The 12,642-nt window shown below is 49.6% G+C and overlaps 1 protein-coding gene across 1 annotated transcript; it reads right to left on the bottom strand.

The window, feature by feature from the left end:
* Nucleotides 1-202: 202 nt before the first annotated feature.
* On the bottom strand, nucleotides 203-11,733 carry LOC144729584 (thrombomodulin-like). The gene is made up of 2 exons (XM_078609938.1): nucleotides 11,663-11,733; nucleotides 203-2,723 (listed from the first exon to the last, which is right to left on the bottom strand). Exon 2 carries the CDS (start codon nucleotides 2,541-2,543, stop codon nucleotides 351-353), a length of 2,193 nt encoding a protein of 730 aa, XP_078466064.1. The 5' UTR covers nucleotides 2,544-2,723; nucleotides 11,663-11,733; the 3' UTR covers nucleotides 203-350.
* Between the last annotated feature and the right edge of the window lie 909 nt (nucleotides 11,734-12,642).

The raw sequence follows: 12,642 nt of genomic DNA, 5'->3' as shown, positions 1-12,642 counted from the left end.
GAAAGTCAACAGTGGTTGTCCTGTGTCGCCCCACTGACCTTCGTTACTAGAATAAGATTTTTTTTCACTGGCTTAGGCCTACCAATGGAGACAAGCGAGGCCCAATTCTCATTAGAGAATAAAGCCAGAGATTTGACCTCGCGTGGAACACAATTAAAGTAATCGGTTATTTAGCAAGCAGTTGAGAAATCAATGACTTCAAGCTCAGTGAATTTGCAAATGCCAATGGCATAATTATGCTACACCTAAATTACACGTGTTTAAAGGATTGAAATAACAAAAGGATGCAGGCCATGCCTTGCAATGTCATACGGCAAGTTATAGTTCTCTATTGAATGGCTGAGGCCATATTATGAACCGTTATGCAGGCTCGTTTGCATTGTCAAATCTTCATTGTTTGCCGAGGTCTCATTCACATCTGCGGAGGAATCGAGCGGCCCACCGGCGGGTCCTTCAGTTTTTGTGAGTGGGACCTCGGCTTGAGCGCCGGAAGGCGCCGAACCCGGGCCACTCTGAGCGGGACGCTTACGGCCGCCACGCTTCGCGAAGCACAGGAACGTGGTGACCGTGACGATGAGCAGGCCGGCGAAAATGATGGCCACGAGAAGCCAGGGCTTCGAGTTTCGCTCCTCCGTCGCTCGCGCCGAGCCAGTCCCCTGTGGACGGCGATCGTGCTCGTACGTCACTGCAGGCCAAGTCGACGTCTCGCCACCGGCGGTGTGTTCGTCGACATTAATTTCAGAGGTGACGGTAGCCACAGTCGCGTAGGCGGACCTGCGGGTAGGCCTAACCGGGTACGTGGCCATGTGGGTAGGCCTAACCGGGTACGTGGTCGTGTGGGTAGGCTTAACTGGGTACTCGGCCGGGGGCATCATTTCCGTAAGGCCGAGCTCCGTCGTCTCATTCTCGTCCTCCGACAACTCGTTCGAGTCGGCGTACTCTGTCGCAGCCAACTCCGCCTCGTCCTCGTCTTCTACAGCCGTCGCTGCAAAGATGGCGAAACCTTCCTTCGGAACACAACCGACGCCATCTTTCAACAGCGAGAAGCCTTCCTCGCACGAGCACTGGAAAGTGCCGGGCGCGTTGAAGCAGGCCTGGGCGCACGGGCTCGACTCGCACTCGTCCACGTCGGTGCAGTTGGCGCCGTTCTCGTGCAGTGAGTAGCCCGGGCCGCAGTAGCACTCCGGTTCGCCCCGCTGCGCAAGTCTACACGCGTACTCGCACAGCTCTGCGCCGAGCGAGCACGGGTCGTAGTGCACGCAGTCGCGCTTGTTGCTCGCATCCAGGGTGAAGCCGTCAGCACAGTAGCACGCGTACGAGCCCGGCGTGTTCTCGCAGAACTGCTCGCATGGGAAGCCCTCACACTCGTCGATGTCGGCGCAGGTGTGGCCCTCCAGCATCTCGAAGCCGCGCTCGCACGCACAGTGGTAGCTGCCCTCCGTGTTGATGCACCGCTGCTCGCATGGCTGCTCCCCATCGCCGCACTCGTCGATGTCGACGCAGCTGCGCTCGTCCTCGTCGTCCAGAAGGTAGCCCTGGATACACTCGCAGCGATGGGCCCCCCCCTCCCCCTCGTCCTCCTGGACGCACCGGTGCTCGCAGCCACCGTTGTCTACATCGCAGCCTGCCTTGTCTTCCGCGTCCTCCTCTGATGAAACCGGCAGGCTCACCAGTTCCTCCGCGTCGTCGTCGTCCTCAGAATCCTCGGAGGCGTCGAGCTCGCACGGGGGATCCAAGAACGCTCCGGTCCAACCAAATTCTTGATCCACGAGCTCGCACGTAACCTGAACGACCTTGTCGCTCCCCGCGCACGCGACCGACCCAGTGCTGCCCTCCGGGTACACGCCAAAGTCCTGGTCCGTGACTCCGAAGGGCACCTGGTAGGTGATGGAGGCGCCTGCGTGCAGATGGAATGGCTCGCACATGCCCCTGTACGTGTACTTGCACACAAACATGGCCGGGGCGTTGCAATTGCCGTCTTCCCACTTGAGGCTGGGGCTGCCGTCGGTTATCTCGGCCTGGGTGTAGCCAGCGGTTACGCACCTCTCAACGGTACATGGACCACCAGGCTCCTTGGCCCAGTTGGAGTAGGACGTTTCCTCGTCCCGGTAAAGCCAGTAAAATCCCCGTAGTGGCTTTTTGGGCGCGTAGCACTGACGCCTGTTGCGGCGGAGGCCGATCCACAGCTTTCTGGCGGGCGCAGCGCCAAGCTCGGCCTCCCGGTGCGTGTGGAAGTTGACGAGCAGCTCCTGCAGAAGAGATGTCTCCTCGGTTGTCTTCATCGTCGTCAGCATTCCTCCACGGCCCTGGCACGCTTTGTGCGCTGCGAGGAACGCGACCCTTTCCAGGTGTAGCGAGTAGCAGGTCTGACCGTAGCAAAGAGAGTGAGCGATGTGTGGGCCTTGGGGTTGCTGTGCTGATGCAAGTGAAAGTAGCGATAGTATGACGACGAGCATTATGAAGCCGGCCCCTGTTTTGTTGAGCGAGTTGTTTCGTTGCAGAGTTGTGCCGCTACACCGCATCGTTTCGCTGCACGAGCGCATCGTTACGAGTACTCAGCCAGTTGTCTTTTTCACGGAGGAATTTGGTGCGATTGTGTTAGAAATATTTTCCAATTCACGTCCTTTTGCCGTCTTCGAGCTTATGTTTCAAAGGAAGTCCAGACGGAAGATTTTCTGAACTTTGAGAAACATTCCCCGGATCTGGAAACCTTGACTGGCAGCCTGACACACACACACGGATACAAAATCATTCTTCATTAGCTGGCACAGACTCACAGAAAATGCAATAAGTGAGAACTTAGACCAATACGGCATAGCAGGGATGATAATCTGTTCCGTACCTTTGGCTAAATAACATTTAACGTATGAGGTAAATGTTACTTACCAACATGATTTGATCTAAGAAATGGGTTTAAAGAAACCTGCTCAATGATCCAGGAGAAACTGAGAGGCGATGGAAATGCAACGGTGGTCATACAGCTGCAACGCCGAACATGAGCAATTTGAGTAGAACGTCTCATGCCGCTCTCAGATAGCAAAACGAGACGTTGTGGTGGTGGTGGTGGAGAGGGCCTTTGTTAAATTTGTACGGATACAGAACTTGCATGACTTTGGATTCAACCTAAATGATTCATAGTGGGTTTACAACACCAATCAAATCCAAACATACATATATCATAATTGAAATGTAAATACATAAATATACATGGGTTGAGATAAATGGACACGGCAGAAAGAGCGAATAAGTATACATAGATTAAGATAAATGGACAAGGCAGAAAGAGCTAACAGTAGGAGAGTGTATTTAAGAAGACTTATTCACAATTCTGGCTAATCACGTTGTGGGATTACTCTCCAACACACCAATTTTGCTGAAGTAAATTATTTGCACGTTTTGTTTACGTGACAGAAGATGGCGAATGAGAGGCAAACATTACGCTGCCCTCTGTGCCAAAATAAACATGGTAGGGTTGTTGATAGCGAATCCCAACCCTTCATCCACTCAGAGTAGAGAGCCGAGTAGTTTTTTTGAGATATTTCCAGATGTCTTCACATATAAGTTTGGTAAAATTGACTGGAGCAGAACTTGAGATGCACCTTAGAAACTCGGCCAAACCCAATAAGACCATATCCACATCTGGAGGTGCCTACCTTGGTTAAGTGGAAAATAAAACAGGGTGAAACAAGTTATAATGGATATTTGTGGGAGATAGAGGAAGCTGATTCCAACTATTCCAGCGTCATTGTTCTGTTGAGAAAGCCAGATTTCTGAAATCGCTTCCGTACCAGCCTACATTAGTCAAACCGGGTCATACATTTTTATGCAAAACTTAAGATGTATCAGAATAGGTTTGGCCAATAGGCGTCCTCTGTTCTAACACCATTTGAGACGAGGCTCAAAAGAAAGCGGTATCTGGTGTGGACCAATCAGTTTCAAGGACAATGCATATATTATCAGAGTATGTTTTTTGTTTGCAAGTATTGTGGTTAACGCAGACATGATTCCTTGTAAAAGGTTTAAGTTTGGTGTTTTAACAACTTAACACCTGTTGCCAGATAAAAGGGGAAAAAACTAGATTCATATTTTGGCACTGACAAAGGAGGTCCCATGATCAAGATGTATCGCTTGGGTTTTTGGGAAATGACCAAAACTTCCACCAACTAGAGCTGAGCAGACTGACCAAACGCCGCTTAAGGGAATGCGATTTGGAGTAGCTGGTTCTCTGGCTGCCTGTAACCAGATGATGTTGAGACTCTTTTGAATGGGATTCATATTACCATTATTTTGCACGTGGTATGATTTACGCACGATTTGAACCACGTTTTAAACATGACCTCACAGCAAGGGCTAGAATTCAAGGAAACTCAACTCCTGATGCATATCGTTGGGGAGAGACCAATATGAGCTGACGGGGATAAAATGCCAAGTATCTTCCAAAATAGTGCACCTTCTGCCAAGAGCTATGGCCATTCACAGACTTGGCTGGCTATCATGGAAAGCTCATCCCACGCTGTGCAGATGCGGTCACTTCCTTCACTTGATCACTAAAGACCAACTGAACAAGGATGAATGGACTGCATAAGCAAATTCAGCGTTTTAAAAGTTGAAAGCTGGTAAGGAAATCAAGTCGATCATTGAGTAACCAAATGAGGAAGATTATGTTTTATTATTGTTATTTTCGAAATGCACTCGTCTTGCGGAGCGATGCTTCAGACGCTCGCCTAGGTGCTGTGTCGATTTAAGAACGCGAAATGGGGAAGCAGAAAATAAAATACTCGGTAAAGTTCGCCAGAAGGAAAGTTACTTCCTCGCAATATACTGTACGCTGCAATCGAGAAGGATTTTTTTTCTACTTGGCGTGGGTTGTGCAAACATTCCCAACGAGAAAGAATATAACCCTGAAACCTATCACAAACCGTTTAAGTTCTCTAAATAGGTTACAGATGGAGAATAACAGGGTGATACGCTGGTCATCAGCTCTGCAGCCGTACGACCGCAAGCCTTCTGTTCATCCCAAAGGCGGCTACAACCCTGTGTGTAAACGTCTCAGGAGTGTCGTGTAATAGTTAGCAGACTGGAATTGCAATCTAGAGAGATCGCTGGTTCTGCCTCCTGGCGCGGCAGCTCAGACAATGGTCCAAGTGTCTCTCTGTCCACCAAGCAGTCAATATGGGCCAAAGTGCGGTGGGGTAAAGTGTGGCTAATTCCAACTCTTTCAAAGCATCTATAAACTATGTTTTTGTTTTTACCAGGTAAAGCTCACTAAGCTATATAGCTATTTTACAGACGCACCCTGGCCACAAATGATAGCTCGACGAAGTGGCTTATCACGTGGCAATTTATAGCAGTCAAATGGTGTAAACGCATGTTTCAAAAATGTGGAGGGAAAAATCCATTGCGACCACGGGGAGAACATGGAAATTCCAAATATACAGCAGCAGGCGTCAGGGTTGGGATCGAACCCACGACCTCCTGTACACCAGGCGAGGTAGTTAACATCTCGTGGCTCTACAGCAGTGTTGTTCACTAATTTTCAGGGGGACGGGGCACTTTCGCCAATAAGACATCACCAGCGTGAGGGCCGCCACACGTTTGAAACAATTGTTGGGGTTCAACAGCAGCACGATGATGGGTTTAATTTCACATCTGTGTATTGTCACGGGCCGCAACGTCAGGGGCCGCAAGTGGCCCGCGGGCCTTGCAATGAAGAACACCGCCTCCACAGCGCCCTGTGGTCGTTCCGCCGGCAGTGGCGTGAGCAAGCACTTGCGGGGCTGCTCCTTTACCCCACCTGCACTTGCACGGCAGTGGCCAGTAGGCGGCGTAGGGATCGGAACTCATTCACTTTTGCTCACGAGTCGACATTTTATCGTCGTTGTGCAGAGCGGCGGGATGGAAATTTCCGTCACTTTACTCCCGTGGAGGGATGAGGGGGGGGGCGATGTGATGCCAACCCAGGCAGGTTTACCAAGCTGCGGCCACTGGTAACACTTCGCGGCTTGCCATCTGGGAAGCTGAGTCCACGAACAACTGTGACGTCGTTTCTTTGTGTGTGTCTTTGGATTATTGAAACGTGAAATGAAAAGGGTCTGTATGATTAATTGTACGCATGTAATTGAACAAACGTATCAGTGCCACTGACAATTATGATGATTAAATGTGCTTGGGCAGTTACTCGTCACCACACGGGGTCATAGTTATCAACCCCTTATCAGTGCCCTACCTTATTACAGACCAATCCAGACCTTATTGGTCACCCCGTGCCCTTATAAATCTCAACGTTCATCCTACAAAGTCCCATTACAAGAGAGAAACACAAATAAATAGACAAAACATTTTTTTGCCCGCATTGAAACGGCTGTACGCCGTATGGACCTGAAAACTGAATTTCCCTGCACAAGAATACGGGGTAAACCGTACGGGTTGACAGCCGTGGAGACCGGTGCTGTGGTCAACACGCCTGATCCTCCTCACAGTGCTTGCATTAGAAATGCAACGGAGCATCGTTGGCGAAATTGGCCCAAACAAAGGGCCCTTGCCCATCTATTGAGCGTGTTGTTGTTGCTGTTGGGTGCGCGCCTTTGTTGTGATAGGGGAATTAGAGAGAGAGTGGCTGAGAGTGAGCGAGAATGAACGAGTGAATATTCATTTGGTCCGGGGGGTGGGCAACCAAAAGAACAAGCGGAGCCTTTCTTTCGAATTCGGTAACAAAAAAAGCCCTTCAAATTTTCAAGAGCCCACAATGCATTGTGGCGGTGAACACGAGACGGCGGTTGCCTCGAACGGACAACGTCACGAAGCGGCTCCTTGCAGAGCCGCGCGCCACTCCGAGCCGCATGCTGCCGAGCCATGGATGTTGCTCCAACCTCTCGCTTCTTTTGAGTCAAAGAGCAATAATTACTGCTCGCTCATCACCCCGTACGCTTGCAACCAACGGGCGACATTGACCAATGACAACATTTATCAATTGAAAAGCATCGATTCTTCACGTGCTTTATTTGAAAGGTCGGATGTAATCGACGAGCCGATTGCATAGTTACTGCCTACAAATTAGTGCCGTACTTCACGAATTTAGATGGTTATACGCGGGAGGTAAAATATACATAATGCGTATGATGCAATGTGGAAATATGATGCCCGTTATTTGAACCACATTTGAAGAGTAGAGAGGTCAAATTTAGATGTTTGAGGCAGGAACTACGTCTGTGCTCTTGGCACGAGCCAGAGAGCTGGACTTTTAACAAAGCAACTCTGAATATTGATAAATCCAGCGGATCAGGCCTGGCCCCAGCTCCTCTCGGATTTGGGGGGGTGGGGGGTAACTGCTGTTCTGGCAAGTACCATGGCAGTGGTGCACGCTCAGCAGAGTCAGTGATCGTGAGTGGTCAAAGGGCCAAATGGTGGTGCTGGGCCCACCCGTGCTCCGCTCTGGTGCTGGTCCTGGAGGGGAGAGGCCTTTGAATAGTGGTGCATGCAGAGGGTGCCTTTGAATGGTGGTGCATATAGAAGGTACTCGGAAGTCATTCGCAGGATCAGGCAAAGCAGCTCGGCAGCTCACGTGGGAGGACTGTGGCGAGGGGAAACGGCGGTCGACGAGATGGATGGGGGGGGGGAGAACGCGAGGGGGGCACTGCAGTCGACGAGAAGGGGGGGAGGGCGACTCGTAAAGAGCGGCGATTGTGATGAAGAGGGTGGGTGTCTAATGTGCAACAGCTGCACAATATTGAAGACGTCGGTTCTGTAGCGCCAAGGGTATTGGCAGTGATCACCTCTCGACCTTGCGTTCAGTCAATAGTCGTCGCGAAGCGGTGAGCAGTGAGTGTGATAGAGTATTGGTGAGCAGTGAGTGTGATAGAGTATTGGTGAGCAGTGAGTGTGATGGAGTATTGGTGAGGAGTGAGTGTGAGTATCAGAGGTGTGGACTCGAGTCATGTGACTTGGACTCGAGTCAGACTCGAGTCATGAATTTGATGACTTGCGACTCGACTTGGACTTGCATAACAATGACTTTGTCCCACCTCTGGTGAGTATTGGTGAGCAGTGAGTGTGATAGAGAATTGGTGAGCGCTGCGCGTTGAGTGTTGTCAGTGACGAATGCACACGGGCCTGAGGTTGCGGCGGAATGTGAGCATTGCTTGGGGAGTGGTGAGTGGTGTGGTGGTGGTGAGGGAGGGAGTGTTGAGTGATGTGGTAGTGGTGAGGGAGGGAGGGAGGGAGTGGTGAGTGGTTCGGTGGTGGTGGTGATGGATCAAGTCGTGAGTGATGAGTGGTTTGGTGGTGAGGAGGGAGGGGCTGGTTTAGTGGTGGTGGTAAGGGAGGGAGTGGTGAGTGGTGGTGGTGAGGGAAGGAGTGGTGAGTGGTGGTGGTGGTGAGGGAGAGAGTGGTGAGTGGTTTCGTGGTGGTAGTGAGGGAGGGAGTGGTGAGTGCTAAGGAGTGGAGTGACGAGTGGAGCGCTGATAATAGCAGAACTCTTTTAGTTCTCAAGAAAATATTCAATGGGATTTTTGGATAATCCAATTCATGGTTGTTTGCATTTTGTGTGATGGCAACAGGGCACCCCCAGAAAGCGTGGTGCACAGGAGGGGACATCACCCACAAGGTTCACACAGCCGCATCCTGAGTCGCAAGAGTCGTTGCTCAGAAGGCTCCATCAAGTTTGGACTACGAACTCGCTCGGCGTGATCCACCAAACCTGGCCTCGAAGGCGCTGTTTTGCTGTTTCGCTGTTTTGCAGACATTCGCCACCTCACCCGGTCCGTACATTTGCGAGCACCAAACACACTGAAACTATTTCAATCGATTGTATGGGAGGGTGAAGTTCATGCAGTGGTGGTGAACACGGCCCAGCGGTAGTGTGTTCACCGCTTGTTTGGCGAGGTGCCCGGTTCGAGCCCAGCGGCCGCCCTGGTTAATACTGCGGGCGACATAATTCGGAAGAGAGTAGGCCATGTGTGCCCGTCCAAACATGAAATATTACTCCCACATTACCTCGATCACCTCCTGGCAGACGATAAACCGGTCTGCGAATTCATAGCACATTCCTGATAGCCTTGCCACCATAGGAATGGCACGAATACCAAACGGGATAAATAAATTATTATTAATAAAAGATGGAGTGGAAGACATAGGCTTTTCAAACAAATCCAAAGTGTGGTGGTTCACGCCAGCAATCCATTGTCTTGCAATGGGCAATGGTGCGCGTGCGACATCCATCTGCAGGGTAGAGGGCTGGACGTATGAAACAATCGTTCAGGTTGACCTAAAGTGAGCGGGGTTTGAATGCTTTGCCGTGTATGCAGGAGGGTGGAGCAGCGGTGCCGTGGGTTAGCGCACTGCGCTGTCAACGCTGCGACCGCTGTTAGAATCCCTTCTCACGGCTAACATCAGTGAGCGATATTTACACCGGTCACGGACCTCCCCTTCGCCGACCCGCACACACTAGCGCGGGTGGAGTTTGACCAAACAACGGACCCCATCTGAGACGGCGTGGGGAGGCATTCATCCAGCAGTGGATTGACAAAAGGCTCAGAACAACATGTTTTCCAAACCTCCCTCCCCATCACGAAACTACTTGGAGTCTTAGCCAACTGGGTGTGTCTGTTGTCAGAGCGCATGACTCACGATTGGAAGGTTGTGGTCAATGGGCAACCAAGACCCTCATCCGTCCTAAGATTGCTAAATGTGTTTGTCTTGCATATATGTTTATATGTGTGTTTGTTGAACTTCTTTCGCCGCTGTGTGTAGCCAACCGTGCTCATCGGAGGTATGGGCGAAGGCCAAAGAACTAAACACAAAAAGCAGTTCTGAAGAAATCAGTTGTCAACTTGGATTGAAAGATGCACAGCTCACAGGAGCTTGCTAACATCTGGCAGGCCCCTGTCGCAGGAATGCCGAGGTGCCCCTCCTGACACAAGCACCACCCAGAGGGGACGGGCACCAGTGCACGCTAATTGGGACTGATGTAAACGCTCGGCCAGATTCTCATTCTTGACAGAAAGCAGCCCAAACACATTGCCCAGACGGTTTGCCCCATTGTTGTTGTTGTTGTTGCTGGTGGTGGTGGAGACGTGGAACATTTTTCGCTAAAAATAAAAACGGGATGTACAAAAATGAAGACTCGACAAGAAGACAACCTGGCCCGTTGACTTTTGACTGGAGCCCCAAGATGCAAAAAGGTTTACTTGGGAACTAATACAATATTTAAATTGTAGAAATATACTATAGAATTTGTAAGAGTGCAGCCCTGCAATGCCACTGCTGGCAGAAGGGTCTCCACTACACAGAGCTCTGGAGAGGCCCCTCTGGAGAGTATTTGGCCTACTCTTCCATCCTGCCTAAACGTCTAGGAAGAGGTCAAAGTTGCCGACGCTGTACCCAACCACACGCGATCTGCCAATTGCCGAACTGTGTTGTAAATATTCACACTGCTGGTTGGACAGAGATGATTCGGATTTTTAGAAGCTTTCTCAGTTGCTTTAAGGGACTTACCGGGCGAGTGAAGCAAAGCTCTGGATTGCAACAATACAACCTTCCAAAGTGGAGTCAATGATTATCATTTAATACTCTTTGGTTCTTTCGGTAAAGTCACGTAGGTATGAAATAAATTAAATCGCGACGTTTCGATTACAACACAAGCAATTATCAGGTGGGAAAACCACAGCAATAATTTGTTTTTGCTGATGATGATTGCTTGTGTTGCAATCGAAACGTCGTGATTTATTTGATTTTTACCCACGTGACTTTACCGAAAGAACCAAAGAGAATGGATTCCTGCAGCCAGGAAAGCTCCAAATCTAGACTGATTATCATTTTGTTTAAAGATAAGTTTTATAAGCTTTACTTTTAGGTTTTTTCGGTAAGGTCACGTAGGTAAAAAACTAAATAAATTAAAATGAAACCAACTAAATTAAATCACGACGTTTCGGGCACAACACAAGCGTCCGTATTCAGGTGTTTTTTTTCCTACGTGACTTTACCGAAGAGAACTAAAAGTATGGATCCTTGCAGTCACAAAAACTTCATATCTAGTTTTATAGGCTTCCAAGAAGTTTCGCTGGTCGATAGCTGACGTCTGCTGACGTGTGGAGGCTGCACTGATTACGGAGTTTTTTGTTTTTTTTTCCTGCCAGGAAATTTTAAAGCGAATAATTACCACGACGGCTCTCTTGGAAGAAAAAAAAACCTCCAGAAATTTCGTCGGTTGGATAACGCGAAAGTAAATAAAAACCGCAACCATCCGTCACTGTTGTCAATTGAGACACTGGAGCAATAAACATTTAAGACATGTCTTACATGACATGTTTACATTTAACACAAACACTTGTAACAAAAACTCACATCGCAAAGTACTCAAATATATATGATGGTGAGTTTCTGCTTCGCCCTAACAGGGAAACTTTAAGCAATCACTCTCAATGAGACGCGTACCCCAGCTTGCATTCACCACAACTAGAGAGTTAACAAAAACTCCACAGAAAACTTTCAAAAAAACATCACATGCACTAATCTGTCACAAACAACCCAAAAACATTTACAAAACCATGAAATACCCACGCACAATTACATCCCCATCATCGATTTTAAAATAAAAAAGAGAAAAAAATTCAATTAAAAAATATCAGATCATACACGCTCGAATGAGCGAAAGCCATCAACTGACCAGCAGCGCGTTGCAGTGAGAAGCAGTCCCCGCTCAACGCCAACTCGCCTCTGAGCTGCCCTGGACTCGACGCGGCGTCACATAGAGGCGCGCTCGGGGTGGGTCACGTGGCCCTCCACAGGCGAGGCGCGCGCCCGTGGCCCCATTGGCTCAGCCCGCAGAGTTTTGTCGCAGACTTTTAAAAGAAACGAACCCCCACTCCCCTACACGAACTCTCACTCCCCTGCACGAACTCCCCTGCACGAACTCCCCCGCACGAACTCTCACTCGCCTGCACGAACTCCTCTGCACGAACTCCCCTGCACGAACTCCCCTGCACGAACTCCTCTGCACGAACTCCCCTGCATGAACTATCTTGCACGAACTCTCGTGCACGAACTCTCGTGCACGAACTCCCCTGCACAAACTCCCCTGCACGAACTCCCCTGCACGAACTCCCCTGCACGAACTCCCCTGCACGAACTCCCACTCGCCTGCACGAACTCCCCTGCACGAACTCCCACTCGCCTGCACGAACTCCCCTGCCCGACCTCTCACTCCCCTACATGAACCCCCACTTTTTTATGCAGAGCTCGGAAAGGGCAATAACACAGCGAATATCCCTTTTACAAAAAAAAGTTAATACAATATTTGACGATGCTGCATTGGCAGTGGTGCACAAGCAACAATACATTTAAACCCAACGCGATCGTCAATAACTGTGGTTTCATGAGAAAAAATATATATAATAGGCGACGTTACGGGCAACAGCCCATCTTTACAGCACATGAACAACGTAGCGTGCATATACAACTACTGTACAGGCGGTATTGTACTCCATACGAATGGCATATGGCAAATGAATAGATCTGAGCGAGTAATGTCCAACACTTGAACCACACACACACAAGTAATCAACAGTGGACCAGACACATTGCGTTGCTTTAATGCAGCGATGCACAAAACTGTCAAGGGTTGCGACTCACCCACGCACTGGATTG

This window comes from Lampetra planeri, chromosome 33 (assembly GCF_965212315.1).
Source record: "Lampetra planeri chromosome 33, kcLamPlan1.2.h2, whole genome shotgun sequence".
Taxonomy (NCBI): Eukaryota; Metazoa; Chordata; class Hyperoartia; order Petromyzontiformes; family Petromyzontidae; genus Lampetra; species Lampetra planeri.
Note: the sequence above shows the minus strand (reverse complement) of the source record. Positions and strands in the feature narration are given on the sequence as shown.